General features: G+C 29.0%; 1 protein-coding gene across 4 annotated transcripts in view; it reads right to left on the bottom strand.

Moving 5' to 3' along the window:
* Positions 1-17344: 17344 nt before the first annotated feature.
* LOC136973421 (zinc finger protein PLAGL1-like) overlaps positions 17345-24839 on the bottom strand; it is a 30672-nt gene continuing 23177 nt past the window's right edge. For 2 of the 4 annotated variants that reach the window (XM_067268140.1, XM_067268139.1), the window contains one exon: positions 17345-23016. In XM_067268140.1, the coding sequence (XP_067124241.1) occupies positions 21589-22839 (1251 nt within the window). In that variant the 5' untranslated portion in view covers positions 22840-23016 and the 3' untranslated portion in view covers positions 17345-21588. The remainder of the gene's footprint in view (positions 23017-24839) is intronic. The other 2 variants (XM_067268141.1, XM_067268142.1) reach the window with 1 other exon arrangement.

The following is a 24839-nucleotide window of genomic DNA, read 5'->3' as shown; positions in this document are numbered from 1 at the left end:
TGATATTTTTATTATTAAAAGGTATAAAATTACGAGTATCTTTCTATATAATAAACAAATGTTATCGACTTATAACACTACAATAATATTTATGTTACTGAAATGATTATAGAATAATATTATAACTAGGAAAATGTACATTTTAACAATTTTCAAATCTTATAAAAGTACTTCTTAGCAAAGAAATTATCGACATAAAAAGTTTTGAATTCTTAACAAGAAAAAAAAACCATTCTTCTATCTTTAAACCGGTTTATTTTTTATTTATGATAAATTCGTGAAGGTGTGTAAACATAAAAACACGGTTAAACGAATAGACAAACTGACGCACGTAGCACTAGAAGCTTAAATATAATATATTTTTTTATTTTAAAATTCTCCTCTTATTATCTATTTGCATGCACATTGATGCATATAAATCACGAGGATAGATGCATAACAGAACTATATAAATGTATAGAGATATATCCATAGTATGGTATACATATCTTTCTATACGCATACGTGCTGTATATTATCAGATAATTGCTCGATATTGCACAGTACATTACTTAAAGACTTAAATCTAGCAGAAAAATATATAAATAAATAATAATTCCGATAAACAATTCCACAATAAATCGATCTTAATCCTTTAAATCCAAATTATATTCGCATGGGTAGTTAAATACATGATCCATGACCTAAAGTGGCCCCTTTCTAGTCAAACCACCTCAAAAACAACTTTCGAAATGAGCACCTGTCGAAAACACTTCATATATTTTCAACGATTACAAAATATTCCAAATGTATCTATTGTAGTAACTATTATTAAATTGATTGATTTATATCATGTAAATAATCAAAATATACAAGAAATTTGACTTTTATAACACGCTTCGACTTAAAATGAATCTGTACTCTTACTTATTCTGGCTTAAAAAATATATTTATTATCGTAAATTGAGTGACGAATATTCATTACGTCAGTTGCAAAAGAGTCTTTAGGGCCTCGCGTTACGAGTCTATAGCTAAGGCCTCACATTTTTACACGCATCATTATTTAGTGGAGGGAAAGGGCCTGTTATATTGTTAACATAGGCCATAAGAAATGTCATTTTATAGGAAACTGGATACGTAGGAGATAGAGATTAGGTAACAATAAACAGTATACAAGAGATTAATTGTAGGTCCAAAGTATTCTTAATACTATAAAGAATATATCTTTCTCTATAAGATAATATTACGATTTATATATATAAAACACTGTACACTATACATTCAGTAATTTAATCGGGTAATTTGTACAGTTCTGAGAACATTATATGAATATTAAGCGATCGAAACTTTCGAAGAAGATTAACGACTTCTTTTGTTTTCGTTTGATGTGTAAAGATAATCAATAAAGCGTCTTAAAATTGTGTTACATAGTCTTTCATTCTCAATTTTCTTCTTCGTATCTTATAAAAAATTTAACTAAGAAAAATAAATAATTAAGTTTTATACGACGGATTATGTCGTAAAGTTCATCATCTCCAACCTCTCGACGTTCATACGTCGTTAACGTGACCCTTTCCGGATTAAAAACTCTTCACTTGATGGCGATCAAATGATTTTTAAGTTAATTTTAAATCGTTTTTACTCTTTTCTTTATATATTTATTTAGCTATTTATCTCTACATTATTATAAAACAATAATAAATTACAAACAAGTCCTTATATTGTCATTAAATTAATTATTTCCAGATCAACAACTACTGTATACGTTTAATGTCAATAAAGTGATATTTTTAAGGTATTTTCTATAAATACTTAATTATTATAATTATAACATTAAATTTTTAAAATAACAAAATATATATTTATTAAAAATTAAAAACTTTCAATCGTTTAATATTTAAATTTCAACTAATTTCTTCTAATGATTATTTTTAATTAAATTGTATCTCCTCTTAATTATTATTATTTTCTATTAAATTAATAAATATAAATGCTAAATGATTCCAGTTTTTTTTAAGTGTTAAATTCGATCGATTTATTAAGAAAATATTTTGCCATTTCGAAAATTTAATATTCAAGATATAAATATATTAAAGAATTGGAATTATTTTCTCACTTGTCAACTTATAAATCTTCATTCAATAACATTATAATATATATATTTAAGTTAAAAATTCTGTTAATAACTTAATATTTTCTATAAGATTTTTATAATATTTTATTATTTAATATTTATGCTTTCTATTTGAAATAATTAATTTTATGCAAGATCTTATATAAAATGCCTGGATACATGCTGAACTACAGCATCAGTTCTTGACTTTTATAATACTTAATATGTTTTTTTAAGTAATTAAAATAAAAAACACGTTTTTTTCTGCTTAAAAATCTATAAAATATCCACATAAGAGTAGATACTAATGACTAAGAGAGAGGAATGTAATGAAGACTAAGATAGAAGAGAAGGACTAAGAAATAAAGATATTTCTCAATATTTATTTATTTTTACACTTAACTTCACTAATACTAACTTTTTTATTATTATTTAATATTTATAAAATATATTAGAAATAATTATATTATCTTCTATCCTATATACCAGCATCTTCTCCAAGTGTGCTCGGAGGTATCTTCTTCTATAAGATGCCTCGCAGCATGCTGAATATATCATCGAATTTTAGTTTTTATTATAAGTAAAATATATTTTTTTATTAATTAAAATATATTTTTATCCACTAAAAACGTTCCTTTACTCGAAAATGTTTATAAGAAAAGAATAAAATATGATCTTCTGTGTGACTGCAAAACACAATTAATGGCGGATATTTTGACATTTCTTAAATAATTCTTCACTTTAATACTTAAAATATTACTTTTATTAATTAATATATTTATTGAAAAATCGATTTTAAACGATCTCTTTACTAGAAATAAGTCATTTTATACGGGATATCTTCTATATCATGCCTCGAACCATACTGTGTAGAATCAATTATTAATTTTTTCTAATAATTAAAATATGTTTTTATTAAGGAAAAAAAAAAAAAAAAGAATGTTATTCTGTTCGGAAAAATCCATAAAAATCTCATAAGAGCAGGATAAAAGATGATTGGATCATACCAATAACTAAATAACGCGATTAATTACGAAGAAATTCTTAATATTTCTTCTCTTTGACCTACTTTAAATGTGTTATATCCGTAAATAAATTCGTATTAATTACAATTTACTTAAATTATAGAAAATACCGATTAATTTTAAATGAATTTTAACTTAATTTACAATTAAATTGCTTTAAAAAGTAGCGTTAAAGAGAATTAAACGTATACGTCATAATGCTGATTTATTATTATTATTATTATTATTATTATTATTATATTTTTTTAAAAATTGGATTCTTAAATTTAATAAATTAAAACACGATTTTATTTTATTTTATTTTTTTTAATTTTAAAAATAAAATAACAATTTTGTGTACGGTACATTCACGTAACACGTATAAAATACACTTTAAATTCTTTTAAAATATAGGAAATAATTTATTAAAGTTTCGATTAAATTTATAAATAAAATTCTTTAGATATATTTTTAAATAATTAAAAACTTATTAATAAATTTTATAATTTAAAAATATACAAAGAATTCCATTTTATAACACCGTAAGAGTCAATCTGCGCATAAAAATAAAACGAATAAAATAAATGAACGTAATTTAAATAATAATAATTAAAAAAATGGTTGAAATAATAATAAAAAAAATCATTTAATACCTTTTTTCTCCTCGTTTTCTTCAGAAGAAAATCGAAAGAAGACTTTTTGATCTCATCATCATCCGCCAAAAAAGGATTCTTCTGACAATTTCCATTAACGACGTCACATATAACGGTGTGGCGGCGCAACTATCCATTACTCTACCATTACCATTCACTCGATATATAAATAAAAAATTAGTTTAATATTACAATTTTAAATAAGAATATTTTAGTATTTACTACTTAAATATAACGAATAGATAACACAGTTAATTACAGAAATATTATTTATATAGAATCTTGTGTATGTTGATGTGTGTATATGTGTTATGTGTAGGTAACACTGCTTTAGCAACTGCCTATTAAGTTACGGGTATGCAGGAATTGTTAGGCGTTACGAAGGGGTGGTGGGGGTGTTTACAAAAACGTTACGTAATGCTAGGGTAACAGAAGAATTTATTTTTGTTACTGAAGTGTTGTATACCTATTTGTACGGTATACAATAAAATAACGTAACGTTCTGTACACCGTGAGGTGTGTTATTCTTTAGTGCAATTAAGGACTGGATCGAGGATACGTGTTATGTAATTTGGAGGTGAGTATGTGTGACAGTGTTACGGAGCGTTACGTGTGTGAGATGGTAGTTGAAAAATATCGTTACGTAATTTATGGACGATCCCTTAAAGTAAATGATTTAATTAAAATTTATACTATTTTAGCCATTTTTTTTAAAATATGGTTATTAATTGATGCGTACTTTTTGGGCAGTCCCACTATCGTCCGTCCGCCTGTCTTTCCTTAATCTCGAGAATGGTGTTAGATAAATTAAATTCGAGTGCAGATATGGAAAGATTAGGGGCAGGAAGTCCCGATTAACTATATACGAACTTCCGATGAAAACCGAGTCATGCTATTTCCCTGAAAGATGTTAGATACGTGACCGACACGATTCTATTGTTAAAGGTAAAGTATGTTGTACAGGGGCAAGCCAAAATTAATTTGAGGTGGAAAGCATATAATTTAAATTAAAAATTGCAGGCTGGCATTGTGACAATGTCACAATAAATAATTGCTCGTTATTAATTGTTTTTAAATGATATAAAAGGTTTTCGAGTGAAAGAAGAATACCATTTATATACTTACCGTGCATCTTATTGTGTTATTTGTTAGATTCTCAATCTTTATCTGTGATGAAATTATGAGAGATGACATGGAAAGCGTGACTATCGTCGACTTGTCATTTCGTTTTTTTCTTCCCAACTGCCATTTCTTCCACGTTTCTTTCTTTAAATGTCACTTTTGCAAGACAGAAACGGATAAGTTCCTTTAATTTCGAGTGCCGTTTCGATTAATTCAATTCTTAGAAAATAATTATCTTCCATTAACTTTTTTAATATTTTAGACGTGTTAAAGAAAAATATTCTTATACTGTGAAATTTTATTCTAAATTCGATAATGTTATAATTCTAAATAACGAATTGATTAGAGTTTTGTTTGAAAGGAGAGACGTTTGGATCTAATTAGAATCCTTTATTTACTGTATTTTTATGTATGCAAACGTTTAAATATTCCTGCGTGTGTGCTGTGTGCATTTATTTTATGTATATGTATTGAATGTATTATACCTTATTTGTGTGTGTGTGTGTGTGTGTGTACTGTATACGTTTTTATTCTATTTATACGTATTGAGAAAAGTGTATATACAGGTTGTGTCTGTGTTTTTGTTAAACCTATTCTCAATACCTCCTAATATTTATATTTGAACACACCATTCCACATGCCTATGTTGTGTGTATGTGTATTGTTTATGTATGTATGTTTTTATCGTTTGCTTTAAATCAGATTCTTTGTAACACAAGAGTAGTTCTCGTTTATCTTGTGAGATTATCAATAAAAAATTATTGAATTGAATGATATTCCCTGTATAAGCATTAATGTTACTCAAAAATACTTAAATCAAGTATTTAAATGTAGTTGTGATGCAGCTCACCAGTAAAATTAACACGCAATTTAATATAAAAAAAAATTACGAAAACTTAATTTTATTTTTTATCATCAAACTTTAGCGAATATATTTTGGATACTTATTACATTAATAAATTATAGGCCTACTTTTTAATAAGACCAGGAGAAAAAAACGAATCTCTCACTACATTCAATGCAGCAAGTTGTATTATAGACTTACACATGAATGTTTTATAAGGTAAATTCATAAAACATAACATATTAACTTTTTTTTTTGTCAGTATCTTAAGAAAAATAAGATTTTCCGGAAAGAATCTATCAGAACCATTATTGTTTCATTAACATCTAAAAGGAAATTCGATTAAGTTTGAACATTTTAGTCGAAAATTAAAGAGAAAGCTCCTAATAATTCGCTAAAGGTCATTTCTTAGCGAAATTTTAAAGGAGCTTTCTTAATATTTAATTATTAAATCTATAAATCATATTATCTGAAAATGAATAATGGATATTTATTACGAAATCACTGAATTATTGAGTAAGTGATAAACAACAAAATGAAATCTATGGTCTAAAATATATAAATTATAGATTCTAGCGTGCGATGTGTGTGCGCGCGTGCGCTAAGTGTAGTTTGTATTATTAGCTCAGTGCTGTGTACTATTTGTTTTTTATACTATATATTATGTGATATGTGTTATGTAGCTATATTGCATGCTTTCGTGTTTTATGTGTGTGTGTACACACACAGACACATAAAACACGAAAAGAACACACACACACACATTATATATATGCTTATGTGTACGTATGTATATGCAAAGGGAAAGAAAAGAAACCAAACTTTAGATAGAAATTCGTTAGTTTCAGATTTCTCTGCTAAACACGCCTGGCTTCTATTTTGCATTAAAAAAGTATATATTTATTAACAATTATCTTATTACACTCATCGACATACCCAGATAGAACTGTCCGATCACTGCAAAACTCAGCATATAGCTATGTATCAGATAAACATATACAGTGTATAATTACAGCTGTGGTCCGATTGCTCTCCAGGTAATGCCATCAGAGTGCATTACTGTATAATAGCTACCCAATTATCCTATAAAAAGTCTCAAAGATTCTCACAATATTCAAAATTTTCAAGGAACTTGGTTTGTAAGTCTTCGAATGTCAGGCATGACCCAGATGATGGATGTTAAGGGCAGTGGCTACGTCAGGCCATACACGACGAGCAGGCTCTAAAAAGCATGAACAGCTGCAACGGTCTCTTTGTTCATTTAGAGACACGTGAAAGCCTCGCTACAGACTCCAGTCCTTTCCGGTACCATTGATAGGGTTAACAGAAGTACATTTGAATTCGCATCACAACATCGTCAGCTTCGTTTGTGGTAGTGGCAACCAGTAGTGAAGCATGGTCTATTACGGACTGGCAGCACGAAGAATACCAATTCTGTTTAGGAATGGGGAACCATCGTGTTAAGAGTGTGGAGTACCATTGGTGAGCGCTTCAATCCCGCCTTTACTCTTGAGCAGCACACTACCCATACTATTAGCATGCTGATTTGGGTAGCCATCGCATACTACAATCGGTTATTCCTACTAGTGATACAATGGATTTTGATAGAAAAGCTGTACGTCCTCGTATGTTGCCTTTCAAACAGCTGTTTTCTATCAAAATAGTGCTAGGCCTCACATAGGGTTTCCCAGAATATCTCCGTCACATTGCCACAATTCCTTGGCCTACTGGTATTCAGATTTGTCGCTCATCGAACATTTGTAAAACTGGAGGGAATGTCGGCTTCGACCATTTACGAATGTGAAAAATCTACAGCGGCAGTTACAATATCTGTAGTCAAATCTGTCGCAGGATAGAGTCTTTATATACCTCCATGCCTGCATGTATCCAGGTAAGAGAAGGTCCTGTAAACTAAAGATTGCTTTTATATTGCACCGTTGTTCCACAGGAAATTGTTCTTGGAGATTATTTATTACCATTGTCGTAGTGACAATGATAATGTGATTATACAATTAAAGTTTCAGTCGATTCCAACGCCCCTTCTTGTCGTGTAACAAATTGTTCCTTGAGCAAAGTGATAGACCGGTTGCAAAAAAGCATCAGATGAAGAAGATCGGGATTTGCAATCAGTATTATATCTATCTACTGGTTGTCGCTTAACGCTGAGAAAAATCCATGCCTAGTAAACGAATATCTTGGAACAGTTGTTGACATTACATACAAAGAAGAAAGGAGCAACTAATGGTAAAATTCGATAAGTATATAAGACCAACTATAAGAAATGGAGCATTTCCTCTTCTTCCTATGTAAGAAAAATGGAAGAATAACGATGCAGATTTCACAAGAAGACAATTTCCAATCTCGGTCGCATAATCATTGACCATACTCGTACACAAAGCTCAAGGATTAACACTGGAAAAAGCAGTAATTGACATAGGAAAAAAAAACAAAAAAAAAACGTTGCCGGAGAACGGTCATACATAAATCTAAACAGAGTGCGAAAACTAGAAGATATGATGATAAATTTATCTTTCAATATTAATAGAATAAATAAAATTGAAACTATGAAACAAGTACAATACTAGAAAGAGAACGTTTTTGAATGCATAATTAATAAATAAATTAATTTTTAAACTTTTTGTATTTACATTCAAAATTTTATTATACTTTAAAACTTATGCTCAGACTTAAATGCTTCGCATTCATCTATTAGGACAAGAGTCATAAAAAAGTGAAAAAGACTTATAAGAAGGAACGTTTAACATTGAGTTCTACGATAGGACGGCAGCCATCTTGTGGACAAGATTCGTTTTGATTTCAAACTCATATTTGAAAGAAAATTTTACGGTTTATACAAGGTTCTGAAACAAATTGAAACCAAAAATAAAAGGAGAAAATATCAATAAATCCAACCAAATTAATATATCAATTTTGAACGTTTTGGACAAGAGACTTTTAAATAAACACTTGTATAATATACTATACTAAAAATGATTTTTTATTACAATTTATTCTGAAGTTTCATTAGTGTTAGTAAGAGTTTCATATGATGTATAATAATAAATATTTATTATTATACATCATATGTATTAATAATAAATATTTATTACTTAATGTATTTACAAATAAACAGATGTATTTGTTGCACAATAAACACACATTACTTAGCTGTTACATTATTTTTCAAAGATTGTTTACTAAAAAGAAAATTTGTACATTATCTAATGAGAATATATAAATTAAATTATTCATTATTTAAACTATTTGTAGAGTTTATAAAATCAAAGCGCACTGCAAAGATTCTAAACATATAACATCTAAGAAATTTATATACTGTATTTGAATTATAAATAACTAGCAGGTAGGCAAAAGTAACGATAGCAAAGATTAAGATTATTACGTTATAGTCAACGTTACCCGTTTTCACAGAATGCAAGAATTGGGCCCCCGTTTCCAGACTAATTAGAAAATTTTTAGATGGGTCTAAAAGTATGTTCGATTTCCCGCAAAAACGAAAAAAACTGCATCTGCGTCTTGCACGTCGCTTTCTCTTAACACTTCCATCGTTGATGGAAGTGTTAAGCCTTAATCCTGTCCCTTTCCCCCGTGGGAGGAATTTCGAAAAATTCCTTCTTATTGTGCGTTCTCATGACGTACCCTGTGTACCAAATTTCAACCTTCAACTCCTAACCGTTAGGGCTCTGCGCTGATTATTATTAACTCGTCTCGATTATATATATAGATTAAGATGACTAATGGAAGGCAATACGCATAGCTTCAGAGTCATGCAGGGAAGCCGAATAGAAATCAACATAGACTACTTACACAGAGAAAAATGATCTATATTCCGAATGGGATATTTATTTTGATAAAGTAGTGAAATATAAATAAGGAAATGCATTCGAAAAGCAATTTTCATATTAGTTGCATTGTTAAATTTATATTAGATGTCTCTTTAACTTAGTCGTTAATATATTCAAAATTTTTGTCAAGGCTCAATATGTGCAACAGAACTTGTATAAAAATTAAGTGCGAGCAATTTTTAAATATTAGAAAGCCAAGATATATCTAATTTTAATCTCAAAAGCTCAATAACCTTGTTAATTTTCACCCTACTTGAGTACTAACATTTCTTCCATATCGAAATGACAACTACTTGAAATTTAAATTCACACATATTTTCTATTAGTGCTTTCTCCTTTTCATTTTCCCCCCTCTCTCTTTTACAATTATCAGTAGTATATTTGTACTATTCCAAACCAAGTGTTAAAATTAAGCCAATAGTTATTTCAGAGTATCTTAGTGCCATAACTTTTATTCTTTTCGGATTCATTATCAAAAATTTCATTTATTGGAACCTATCGCTGGTACAGTATTATTATTATTATTTTTATATCTGACGGGAGGGTCGTGTTCAGACCGTTGGTGGAATATGAATCCGCGACCAATTACCAATTCAGTAGTTTTAGCTTCTGGTGAGCCCTGAAAAATCATTATAAGTCCCCGATAACCGTTTTTAGCTTAATTGCTTTAAGGCGGAGTTGAGAAATTCTCTTTCACCATGCCCCGAAGCGATTGTTAAATTTGGGGTCACAGTGTATCCAATGGATCTACATACAAATCATTTACAGAATTTGTCGAGGATTAAGGGCAGAGGAACTAGTGCATGTGCTTCCTATCCAATCATTATTAAATGATTAGACAGGAGGCACGTGTGTGTGTGTGTATTAACACTCAAACACTTTTATATAACTTTATACACTTTTTAAATTGAAAATTGTTCCGTATGTGCAATAGAACTTGTATAAAAATTACGTGCAAGATTTTTATACAGGGACTCCGTTTTATCAATAATGTATAGGTCTTTCAAGATTTTTCTATATAGCATAACACTATGCATACATACAGATACAAATTATATCGTAAAGACATTACTGATGGGTAATATTATTTAATTTTTTTTGACATCTTCCAATAATTTTTTTTTCAACAATCCTTTCTAAACTATTAGAATCATTGGCCATATTTTCTATATTTAAAACTGGTAAAACAAACTATTGTATGTAGAGAAAGTGTATATTTGGAAATTTCGATAAATGTTTCGAACTTTTCACACTACTAATGCGACATTTTGATCAATTTAACGTATCTTATAATCGAAAAATGGTAGATACAGCACAGGAAAAAATTTGAATGTGACAAACGCACGTGACTAGTACACAGGCAACGTTTGAGTTCATTCTTCAGTTACTAATAGCTTCATCCACTGGTTTAGGAGTGAATGTAGGTGCAAGATAGATTTGGCTCTCCCCTAATATCGATTCTAGTTACGTTATTGTCAGAGAAAAACCATAAATGTTAACTTTTACGGTTTTTCTAACCGCATCTACTATCATCAGTGTGTACAGTACGTGAACTTTCTTTTTAAATAATTAAAACATAGAAATCTCTAAAAATTAATGTTTTGATAAAATTACAAAAACTTACGGTTGTTGAGTCAATTTGACACAGTTCTATGTATTTGTAAAGTATAAAAAAGTATTTTATTCCAATTAACTTCAATTATTATTTTGTGTTTGATTCTTATTGGCGTAATTTATAATGTAATAATTAGAAAAAAGAATCAACAATTATCAATCAATAACCATGCTTTATTTATGAAAACAAGCCATTAACAATGACCACCTTCACCTTTTGGCAGGTTTGGTTACAGATTTTGTACTGTGCATATTCAGGTATTAGTGCAAATGAACTCAACTGTATAAAGAATTATTATATAATATCTAAAAAATATCAATTTATCACCAATAAGTGTGGTTAATAGGTAATCATATTAAACCTATCATTAAAAAAAAAAAAAAAAACATATCCTACTCTCTCACACGCTATTCAATTTTTGTAGGACAAATTTTCCATTTATAGTTTAGGTTATACTTTCCTCTAACTCCATTACATGAAATAAAGAACTAGTCCATCTAATAATTGAATATTTTACCATAGAAAAATTCCACTAAAAAAAAAAGGTAAAAAACCACTTTGTGGATGAGAAGCGAAATCTGAACAATTCGGTTGATACCATCCACTAGAGACAGTTGAGATCAAATGTACAATACTTAAGTTTGGGTAAACTACACTGTATCAAGGCACTTAATATTTAATTTACATACTTTTGCTGATCTTATAAGACTATACATCAGACAAATAAGACATCTGTATCTTCTATTAATACTGCATAACATTATGGAGTTTGTACAACAATGGTTCCCATTGTAATATACTTGAAAAAAAAAGATTAAAAAAAATTAACAATAAAGTGATTTACTATCCACATACAATAGGAACAGTTGCATTTGCCGCTGAGAGAAGTTTATGTCCAACAAAATTCCTGATATGCCACATTCTTAAGATATAATGGCTTCAATTTATACCTGTTATGTTGGACATACCTTTCCCTCATTTGCATCGGGAATTAGTGAGACATTGCACATTAATAGTGTATGAATTTATTTATGAATTCAAATTATGTATAAAATAGTTTTTTTTAAATAATTGCGTATTTAAAAAAAAAATAGGAGAAACATTAATGAACGTAAAAAAAAATAATTTCCAAATTACACCAAATTTTAAACTAGTTATAACCTGTAAAAAGGATCTCTTTTATACATTTGCAATGTCTAATTAAAATCCCGATGAGGAACAACATGAAAATATGACGACGAATCTAACAATTCACCTGATTACAGCTGCGAGAACCTTTATCTGAAACGTATCATTCTGACTTCTTGTTTATGTTAATTCATTCTTTTAGCTGTTTTTCTTCTTTTTTTCTTTGTCAAACCTGATTTTGTTGTACCTTACACCCATGTTCTAGGCTTATCCCAAACTAGTAACTCAGCGTATACACACAATACCCTAAAAAATACAACCTATAGCTTCTTAGTAACCATTAAAGTCTAACTACTGCAAACCCTTGACAATACACCAGTAATGGACACCACCAATTCATGTTTACAAAATTGACCAATCACAGGAGCTCTGTCCATCGGGTTTTCTTTGGATAAAAGAAAAAATTTTCGATGCAGAAGTGAATTTGGACATTGCAAACAATTATAACAGAATTTATTTTCTATCAAATATATCAGATTATCAATACAAGTATTTCCCAATTGGCATGCCAAAATTCATTTCTGCCTCAACTCGCCTATCAGTCACCTAAGAGAACAGTAGCCATTCTGCCAAGGTGTCAGAGAAGGACGTGTTGACCCCTCATCATATGAGGAAAAAAATTTAAGCCAAAAATACTTATTATTAACTTTTTGTTTGTTATTTAACATATATAACAAATGTTGCAAGTTTAGATAATATTAAATTTAGCAAATTTTAAAATTTCCATTTTCCTTCCCTCCAAATAATGGCAATAGAGGCTTGAAGCCTTTTTTTTTTTTAAAATGATGCATACACACATCATTTAAAAAACATGGAACTGTTTGATGAACAGAGCTTTTCAAGTTAAATCTCCAAGAGATTATAAAACCCCAATCACCTTTACATTTTCATGATAGTGTTGGAGCATTTATTTATTATATCCCCATCGCACCACATGCCTGCATCACTCTACACACACAGAGTCCATTTTCAATAATGTTCGTTGCATTGCAACAAACGAAGCATCAAGTCCGACTCCCTGTTTTACTATAAGCTTCTTTTTCTTCTTAAAACAAAATATAAATTGTCCACATCAGCAGGATCGCTGCAAACCACTCGACCAATTTCCTCTTTTAATAATCTTTTATATCATTGCATTGTCATAATTCTGTTCTTGGAATGTTGCAGCAACAAACTGCACATTACTTCTCACGTATCATTGTCCATTGTCATAATGTCTTGGCATAAACTTTATGGACCAAATAGGTCAATCTGACATCTTTTCACATCATACAAAACCTCATTTCATAGTGAAGACACATCAGGCTTTTTTTTTTTTAGAAATTTTTATAGGCATAGAAAGCAAAGACAGCGAGATAAATTTTTCTCTTTTTTTTCCAATCTGAAAATATTCTAATAATGAATACAGTTAAAAGGCACTTTGAAATTTACAAAATAGAAAAACAAAATTATTATTAAAACCAAATTCGGCTTCACATTTATCATACCAAACCATGTTTTAACACTGAACACATTCTGACTGACTTTCTTTATAACCAGGTAACAACTGTTTCCATATAAAATAAATGAATTAAAAAAAAAAAAAAAACATTTGACTATACAAATAAAGAGCAATTATCCTAAAGTCTTTCTCTGATATCAAAATCATTCAATATCGCCCGACTTTCAGTAGACTAATTGCTATTTATTCACATAATTCCATTAAAAATACAAAAATATTCATCAGTAAAATAATGGATAACAAAAATATGGCATTCTGTATAAAGGCTTATTAATCTTTAAAAATTCACATAACATATACAAATGTCACTTCTTATTAAGATTTACAAAGTTGTACAGCTCAAAATTCTTGAAGAATTTAAAATTTCCGTAGTTATTATGCATAAAAATCACAGAAGTTTCTTTTCTGAAGAATAAATGCACTTAGAAATGCTAAATAAAAGCATTAACAAATATAAACCCTCTGATATGTAATTTTCATACATCTTTACACACAAATACTTATAAACTATAATGCACATTAATAGCGAAGGAACTGAACAACTCAGGAAGCTCAATAAAAAGTGACAAAAAACATAACAAGAGCTATATCAAAGTGACGCAAGGAAAAAAGTTAAGTCACCAAGACTTCTGAGGTAATTTCTACTATGGTCACCCAGTTAGCAGCTATTGTTATTAGCATATACATATAGTATATTCATGTTGAGGTAGTTGACTATGATAAAATCCAAATATATTTTTCTGATGCACTTTCGATTGCAATGAATATGGCATTGGCACAGAATAGGAACAACAGAAGAGAGCTAACATCAGAAATCTATATAATTAGATGCCTAACAAAAAGAAAACGATGATTCTTATTATTATTTAGTAACAGCTGCCCTTCAATATTTGGAAACGGCAAAAAATATTCGGAATCCTTAAAAAGTCTTCTTTGAGCAAAGTTTAAATCTAATTTTAGTTTTGAAAATTAATGGAATGCAAATTTTGAAAACATCTAATTTGTTCCAAACTATGCTTATTTTGTAGTAGAGAATTACATTATTTTTGAAGTTATAATTTTTTTTATAAAAAGTGGAAGTAAAATTCCCAAAAGATCAAATTTTAGTGTAAAAAAGTGAAAGTATTTCAAGTACAATAAAAATTATTTTTACTGTATATTAATTATTTGAAATGAGTTGTTTCTTAGTATCTGTATATTAACTAAACAATCCACAATGGCACTAACAAACAAATTGTGAAATTCAAATACTAGCAAAAACTTAAAAATGAAACAACCTAAAATTTAATCACTGTTGGATAAGTATATAACTTTTCCGATCTAAATTTAATAACTTCATACATTATGATTGTATCTCTTATTGAAAGATAAGTATTTCGTCTCTCTTCAAATATTTTTGAAATTTATATTTTCTTTTATATGCAGCTGCTGCAATATTTGTTAAAACTGAGAAAAATTGAAATACTAAAATATTTGATAAAATGGAAACTGTTTTTAAAAAGTTGCACACAATAAAATAATTCTAAATTAAATATTCTTAAATTAATTAATTAACACATAACAAATTTTAAATGAATGATAATGTTAAAAATAAAATACACTTTAAGAATCTCTACTGTTAAATAAATGGACATAAAGATAATATATTTTTTCATATTAAGGATGAGAGACATATTTAGTGTTGTGCTATCCATGAATACAAGAGAATAGTGTTTGTATTCCCTTGTGCTTATATGCAATGAATGTACTCAAAATTTGCATACAGTCGAACCTCGGGTTTCGAACTTAATTCGTTCCTAGAAGTTGTTCGAAAACCGATTTCTTCTTAAACCGAAACAAATTTCCCTATAAGAAACAATGTAGAATAGATTAATCCGTTCCTGACACCCAAAATAAAGCCTTTTTTGTTTTACCTTTTTAGCTGTATTTCATGTGTAAAAATTCATACAACTGCAATATAATACTACGTATTATCTATACCTATAGCTTTTCTATATATATATTTAAAGCAAAATGTTCCATCACCGCCAACCGAAACCGAAACCATCACTTTACAAAAAAGTGCTATAAATAAAGACTGGACTACCCGGATGAAATACAGTATAACCAAATGAATCAAGTCAGACAACAAGTACTTTATCCACACTTTTCGATATATTATGTTTCAATTGCTTTGTTTTTAATTTTAATTTATATTACGCAAATGTCAATTAACGCAGCTTTATTAATTAATTTAATTTAAATTAAATTGCGACGCGTACTGAAAAACGGTAGTAGTATCTTACCCACATGCGCATTGAGATCATTTGAATAACAATATCATTGATGGTTTGTGTCCTGACATCTAATGACGCGAGGCGACCTCGACTCCACTAGCTTCTTAATAGGTAGTTCCGTCGTTGGTTGGTTGATTTCTTTAACACAGGAAGTATAGGGAGTTGACCATCTGGGAACGGCTCTTGTGACTCTCTGTGGACTCCAAGTAACTTGTTTAGCAATTGAGTTATCGTATGATAACCGGGGCAAATATGGCATTTGAAATTTTGTTCGTAAAGCGAGGCGTTCGAAACCCAAGGTTTGACTGTATTGGGTAAATACTATAAGGCATTGTTTTGCTACCTTTATGGTAAATCAATGTTACATATTTTTTGCCTTTAATGTAGTTTTAAGAGGGTTCATCATGTCAAAACAAATCACCTTAGTTTAAAAGCTGAATAATGATAAAAAATCTTAAATGGGTTGATTTCTTCGGATATGATTGATATCAACAAATTATGAACTACAAAATCATAGCTAGATTTTTCTGTCAGGAAGAATTCTCTTAAAATAATAGAGATAATGCCACATTTTGTTTAACTTAATAAAACTGTTATGATAAGAATGCATTACTAAAATTCAATTTATAGAAACTCATAAATACTAAAAATTTCTGTGATCTGAAACAAAAGACTGAATTTAATCATTGAATCTGTAATTACATGTAGAAAAATTCAAATTTAACTATAAAGCTTTAATAATTCTATGAAAATTCTGTCTTTAAAACATCTGTGTGACCTAAGCCTGTAACTTGTTTATAGAACTGTCATCGACCGGTTCACAGTCTGTGTCAATGATGTACTGATGCAGGAGAGATCTGTAAGTAATAGAACTAGGGCTCTGCTTTTATCTGCTTTCAGTACAATGATGTATTCTTCAGCCAACCACTTCTTGGTTTTTCATAAATTGTGCCAAAAACTGCTATTTTGGGCCTGTTATTTATGGAACGAATTTTGAAGGCAGCTCTCCATCTATAGCATTCTTTGTAAATATCTTTCATACGAACAAAGAGTCTTTTGATATTAGGCATCACACCTAGAAGTCGAGTTTGAGATCTTCCTTTATCCGCAGAGGGTCTAAGGGAAGGCATTTGTTTATGTGTTTTTGCAATAGCAAACACCTAAAACTGCCCTGCTTAATTTCAACTTCTTGGCAAGGGATGTATGTGTAAACTGTGTGACCTGAGCCTGTAACAGTTTACACATACATTCCTTGCCAAGAAGATGAAATTAAGCAGGGCAGTTGTTGCCTCACCAGACAGACCAAAGTTATTTGCTTTTAACTGTTTAAACTCTGAAAACTTTCTCTTACTATTTAGCTAGAGACTATTGTTTGTACCCCCAGGCTATAAGGGAAACTTCTTTAGCAAAACCAGTCAAACAACTTTTCCCATCGGCTGATTTTGTTTTAAATGGATAAGGCCGATTTTGTGTTTAGAGTTAAAACACTACTTCTGTGTTCATTAATAATTATGAACGGAGATGTATCAAATTATTAAGTCAAATTTTTGAATAATTCTAACAATTTTATTTCATTATATTTATTATTCATTAAAGTTAGCCTTCTTTATTTGTTTTGCTTTGTTAATAATTTCTTTTGTTACAGTATACTCATGACAGTTGCTATCAGTCAGTTTATTGACTTTCACTGCAATTATTAATGACAATGATTTTTCTGATTGCGATTTATTTTCTATCTCTGTCTTACTTTTTCTTTCATTTCAATAATTTAATTGTAGAGTTTCTTAAAGTATATTTTCACTTTCATTTTTGTTTTCTTTTATCTAAAACTCATCATATTTAATTGCACACAAATTAAGATTCATTACTTTTTTCAAGGCAATCATATTCTGCTATGTCAACTTTTAATATCAAAATAACATAATCATTTAACTCTTAAAACATTGTACTCTTATCATTTTATCCTATTTTAATAATCACTTTCACATTCAAAGCTATCATAATCTATTATTTAAACATAAATAAAATGATTTGAGTAGAATGTTCCTTATGAATTAAATCAAAAGTCATTCATGTTATAAATACAGAAAATGAAACGAAATGAAAAATAAAATATAAAATTGTAATCTAATGATAATTTAAATATACATAATTAATCAATTGATGAGTTAGTCTTTCAAGATTATAACTACATTAATCAGAGACAAGACATTCAAGATGTTTCAAAGACATGTGTTAGAATTTTGTCTTCAATTAACAAGTCAATAAAAATTCACAGAGAAGCTCAGAACTAGAACAACACTGACTATTTTTTTCTTTAAAACTGATAAAAAAAAAACTCTGCAGGAGGAAATTATTGTTGTGAAAATTTTACAGTTTTAATAGTTTCCCTTTTTACCCTGTTGTTTTAAATACTTTGTTATTCCAGCAGTCACATATAAATATCATTTCAGTTTTAACAATTGTACAGTATGGACTGAAGAGGGACAAACAGCCTGAAATGCATATCCATTCCATTGTACAAAAGTAAGTCTATTTTATTCATCTAATAGGATTCCTGTGTGATAAGTTCTACTTAGCAATTTTGTGCCTAATCCCACCAAAGGACAGAAAGAATAAGACAACAATCAAGTATTAAAAAATTATTATTGTATATACATTTCACTTCATTTTAACATTTTAAATTTTCCAACAGTGATCAGATTATTGGCTGTTCTAGATTATGAATACTGTAACATTAAATCACTCACTAAATTACTTATATTAGAAAAAGGAATTAATGAAATGAACACAATAACAATGATTACATTATATTTTCATATCATCTCGTGAGATATTTCTTTCAAATAGTACTAAATAATTAATTAGTCTTTGATATATATATTTATATAAAAATCTTTCTGATAGAAAAACATTAAAAACACATGCACAGGAATATATATTACAAATCAGCTCTACAGAAAGTATTTTAATGAATAAGAGAATAACAAAATATAAAGTAGAATTTAAGTAGAACAAAAAAGTAAGATAAGATAGGAATTGTATTTATTAGTGGTTAGATCATTTAGATTGTATGAATACTAAAAATAGAAGTGACTAGGTTTAAAAAAAATTACAAACTAAATGTCTCAAGTGGAGGAAGAATAAGGAAAAACATATGTAATTTAATAATAGATAAAATTGAACAAACTGAATAGGAAATAAGTTAAGATCTTGTGATTCTAAACATAAGAATCACAATTTCTTGCCCCATTTGCTAAAACTGACTAATTTGATCTAAACAATGAGTACAAATACTAAGAAACAATTATTATTCAAATACTGAATAGTATAAAAATGGCAGTGTGTCCACTGATAAAAATATCTATATATATATAAACATATATCTATTTTATATAAATTCATTAAATTTCTCCCTCTATTTAATCTGACTATGGGAGTAAACTAATATTTTTGTACCATCTTTTATATTGTTTAAGCTGTTCTTGGTGTAAAGGACCACGGCTAAGTTTTAAGTTGTACTATTGATATCTTGCATTGAAGACGTACGTAACATTTAAGTTTCAAATCAGACTCAAAAACAAATTAGTTCATGTTCACATACACATTTTCCTCATTCTTTCATACAATCCACACTTTTGCATACACACCCACATATACACACATGCACACATTCAGTCTTGCATTTTTCTTGCATTTGTCGACAAATTCAAAATTACTTAAACAAAACTTATTTTTTACGGAATGAAAGTTTATAGGAAAATCTTACATTTTATATTTTTAAGTTAAAATAACTATCTAAGAATTTACAATTAATAGGATTTATCTAAATTAAATTATATTTCATAAACAAAAAAATTTTCATAGATCAATAATGAGGAAATTACTTATGAAAACAAAACTTTAAAATATTTCTTATTTATCTTATTGACATTTTAAGTATTAATAGCTAACTAAACATAAACAGCAATAACAATTATATAAAATTCTATATGGTAATGAAAATAATCTAAATTTAATTTCATAGATCTATTATAAAGTTGGCAACTAGATTTAAACATATTTTTTAAAGAAACAAATTTTTCAAACAATGAAACAGATCAAAATAATTGGCAGCTTTAGACAATATATATATATTTATCTATTAAGAAACTTATTTAGCTAAAAAATCAAGGAATAGAGAGAAAAAAATGCTTGATGTAACAATCATTACATTAATTAGAAAAAAAAATTCTGCAATAGGTTTAGAACAAAATTTTATAACAAAGATATAAAATTTCTTCATAATTTCTTATAACTGTTCCTTAGTCAGCATGAGTTAAGGAATTTTAAATTTGAAGATCTTTAAGCAATAATTCAAATAAAGTTTAAACATTAAAGTAAAAGTTGGCTGACAGTATTTACATTAAAATACAAAAAATATATATATTGAAAATACAAAATTGTCATCATCTTTCTTTTAATTTTAATTAACTATTGTTGTGAATTATGGTATTGGCATGATCACCAGAGGATGTTTTTATCCATTTCATATTTTTTGTAGAGGTGCAGCTCAAACAAAAGGTTGTTTCTGTAAATGAAAACTGTTTTTGGATTGTTGCTAGTGATTGTAAATGATGAAACAGAAAGATGACAATTTTGTATCATCAATATACGTATTTTTGTATTTTAAAGTTTAAACAATTTTCACTATTATAACTAAAGAAGAAAAATATTTACAGTATTAATCATATTACTATAGTATTAAAAAAATATAGAAATTTTTACCTTTGCTTGTACAGTATAAATCAGTTTTAAACAGCTACATGTTAAATAAATAGAAATTTAAACTATTCTATAATTTACTTGAAGGCATTCATTAGCAAAATTATAGAATATATATTAAATTAATCAATCTGTAAATAAGCAATCAGATCCAATATCATTTTTTTTTTCCAGTAATTGCCAGATCTAAGTACAAAAATTTAGTTTATTCCTAAATTTAGCAATGACTTAAAAGTAAAAAGATGTATTAATATAGTCTATGATTTTGTGACTATAATTTTGTATAACCTTTGGGATAATCAATAACTTAATTACTATCGGTAGTTGATAATGATCAATTACTACTATATATAATATTGGTCCCCCCAAAACTTTGAAATAGAGTCATCTCAATTCTATTAGTAATAAAACTTAAAATTATTAGTAAAACTAGTTAAAACTTGAGTTAAATAACCTGTATAATTGTCTAAAAATCATAATAATTTGGCCAATAAAATGAATAATAATAGGTATTACCATCAGAGATAAAAAAGAATTCTCTCTCTATGAATATATTCATTTAAAGTATATATATAAAATTTTTAGGCTTTTTTTTGTATTTATCATTGAGCAAATTACGTCATAAATAGTAAGAATGATGTGACCTTGACTCTAGAATAGTAAACATCATTGAAAAGCCTGACTAAAATGAGGTAGGGAAGGATTCCCCATGTCTAAAGACACTGGTGGGGAGAAGGATGGAATTGCATTGCTAGTAATTGATGGTAGAACTCCATCAGTAGCCAGGCCAGGCAATAGATTGGAAGAACCTGGCATGGTGGTAAGGTAACAATTGGGGGGGATCAAATGAGGTAGGCTGGTATTAAAGGATGTATTAAGTGGAAGATATTGGGAGATAGGCATAAGACTTGGTGTTATTTCTCCCAGCCTGAGTAACCCATCATTATCGTCGGTGCCAATTGAGCCAGAATTTCCTCCTGACAGCAGCCCATCGGACGATGTAGTGAAACAACTTTCCTGTTTCATTGCTCCATAATTTGCATCTTGCATTAGAGACATCGGAGGCAAACTACATGGTGATTGTGGAACATTACTAGTCACATCTGGGAGAGAGAGAGGAGCTGACATAGGACTTGACTTATCACCATTATCAGGACATAAAGGTCCCCTAGACTCTGTTGTAGCTTCTACTTTCAGTGGACTACCTTGATGAGAAATAACTTGATGGGCACCGTGGCTTTTCTTGATGTGCCGTACTAGATGATCTTTCCGCCCAAAACGCTGGGGACATAATTGACATAAAAAATTTCTGACACCTGTGTGAACTACCATATGGCGCTTAACATCTTTGCGAGTAAAAAAAGATCTGTCACATTGGTCACATTTAAACTTTCTTTCACTTGGCCCCTTTAAGGCCCTAGATCCAGAATGTACTTTCAGATGATACATTATGTCCTCCTGTGCAGCAAATATTTTCCCGCACAGTTTACACGACAGATCTCCTGCTTCTGCAGCATGGAATGCCAAGTGTTTTCGGAACGATAAAAGAGAACTATACTTTTTACTACATTGGTTGCATGAGTGTAGTGCTTTATTAGGATTATGAATTTGGAGATGATTTTTTAAGTGGTCCTTCCGATGAAAACAGCGCTCACATACAGAACACTTGAATCTTCGCTCTCCAGTGTGAATGAGAGCATGCCGCATTAATTTAAATTTAGATGTAAAACTTCTTCCACAACTTGGTTCGGAACAGCAGAACTGCTTCTCAATATCCCCATTGTCCACTAATGTTTGGTGTCCAAGAAGTCCTCTTTGGGTGTTCCTCCCAGATGTGACCACACGACTACAATGTGCAATTGTAGGTATTCTGGCATCGCCACAAGTTGCCGTACATTCGTCGTCTGAATCTCTCATCACAAAAGCATTTCCTCACGCTACTGTGGCATGTAGCAGTGACCTTCTACCCAGATGTCACACTTATTTTTCGACAACACTGCCCCATGGGCTGCTGAACAGTTGTTAATTCCTCCTCCTGATGGGTTGACTGTAAGTTGATGGGATCCCTGAGTATAAGTTCATTCCTGAACTACACTGAAAAGAGAAAATAAAATAATTTTTAAATAAAGATAAAAAATAAGTAAATAATTTATTTATATATAATTTAAATATTGAAAATTTATTATTATAATAATAACTAAAATCATAATGCTTTGCAGTAATTGAAATTTGTATAAAAACAATATTTTCAAACATTGCATATATTGTTATTGTTCTATTCTGTTTATATATTGTACTATGTGATTTATAAAACAAATTAACAAAAGATAATATCACTATTATAGCATCAAACTAATTAACTTCAAAAATATTCTAAAGTATTTAATCCTCTACTTTTAGCAACAACTGTAAACAAATAGCAAACTAGAAACTAATCACTTTCAGACTGAACAATTCTTAATATATGACAGACATTTTATTGATTTATGTATTCTTTTAAAAAAAAGTCATATAAACACCCTTTTCAACACAAAAAACAAAGTATTTTTGAAACCAGATTCCTTAAAAAAACCATTTCTGACTATAAAATATGATATGTAAGATATTAGCTTAAAATATCTGACAGAAGCTTAGTTAATAAACCAATATCCATTACACCATCAGCCATCAAAAGACAGACATCTTATTTCCATCTGAGAAATTTTCAACTATTTTTTTCATAATAACTTCTATTAAGAGGATAGAGTTAGTCTCTCTATCAAACATATCTAACGCATTTAAGTTTGTAACAATAGAGAAATGTACAACTTCTCTACTTTTACAAACTTTTTCTATTTGTTCACATATTTTTGGTTTATCCCAAATCACTCCTTAACTTGATCATTTTCTTTACATTGTAGAAATGATTATTTCAACACTGCTGTTACACCTACAAATATGGATGTCAAATATATATTTCTAATCTATATCATTTAAATTACTTTAAACAACAAAAAATGCCTTTAATTACTTTTTACAATACTGCTATTTGTTCTTTTCCAGATTTTTTTTTAATACACAAAATCAACATTCCACTCTTAGCAATGATTGTTTTCTGACTTAACACTTGGTAAGACTATACATTGAGTTATAACATCTTCTAAGTCATTTGAAACTTTACTTTTTCCATCTGAAACTTTATATTATGTAAACAATATCATACTTTTTCAAGTTAAGCAGAAGACATTCAATAGAAATTATGGTATTTTTTGTTCTAAATTTACTTTTTAATTTTTATAATATTTAGAACAAAGTTTAAGTAAAACTACAACAGAGATATATCATCAATAAGTGACTCTTTTGTTAAAACAGAAGTAAGCAGCATTTAATATGCAAGGCTTACAGCTTACACTGTAAGCTGATTAAGGTGAAAACTGGCCACCTAAGGTTAACATACTTTTTATAATGATGTGTATGGTATAAGTTAATGCATAGTTTACACTTGCTGCTGCTAATAATGCTTCATTTAATGTGCACCAATAAATTACATACAAACATTTCACACTAAGTCTGGAAAACTACCCCATGAAAAGTACAATTTTTCTAAAGAATAAACCATTTACATTAACTATAAACCAGATAGAAAGGCTGTCAAATGTGAGGTAAGGACTATGTCAATATGTAATTTGGATTACTTAAATGCTTCAGGAACAAAATAAATATTGTTTAACTCTTCAAATCTGAAAATATTTAAGTGAATTGAATGTTTAGTTGATTGGATGAAATCAGATTGACCTGTCCATACACATTCAGGTAAACCTGGCCTTAGTAGGTTTAATAAACAGTGTGCAGAATATATGACAGTAGTTGACTCATCAATAACTGAACTTGTACCCTTAAGTCAACTTAAATGGGATTGAAAAAAACTGTTATAAACT

Source organism: Centruroides vittatus, unplaced genomic scaffold, assembly GCF_030686945.1.
Source record: "Centruroides vittatus isolate TY-2023 unplaced genomic scaffold, ASM3068694v2 contig_3170, whole genome shotgun sequence".
In the NCBI taxonomy this organism is placed as follows: Eukaryota; Metazoa; Arthropoda; class Arachnida; order Scorpiones; family Buthidae; genus Centruroides; species Centruroides vittatus.
This window is presented reverse-complemented; position numbering and strand designations above follow the sequence as displayed.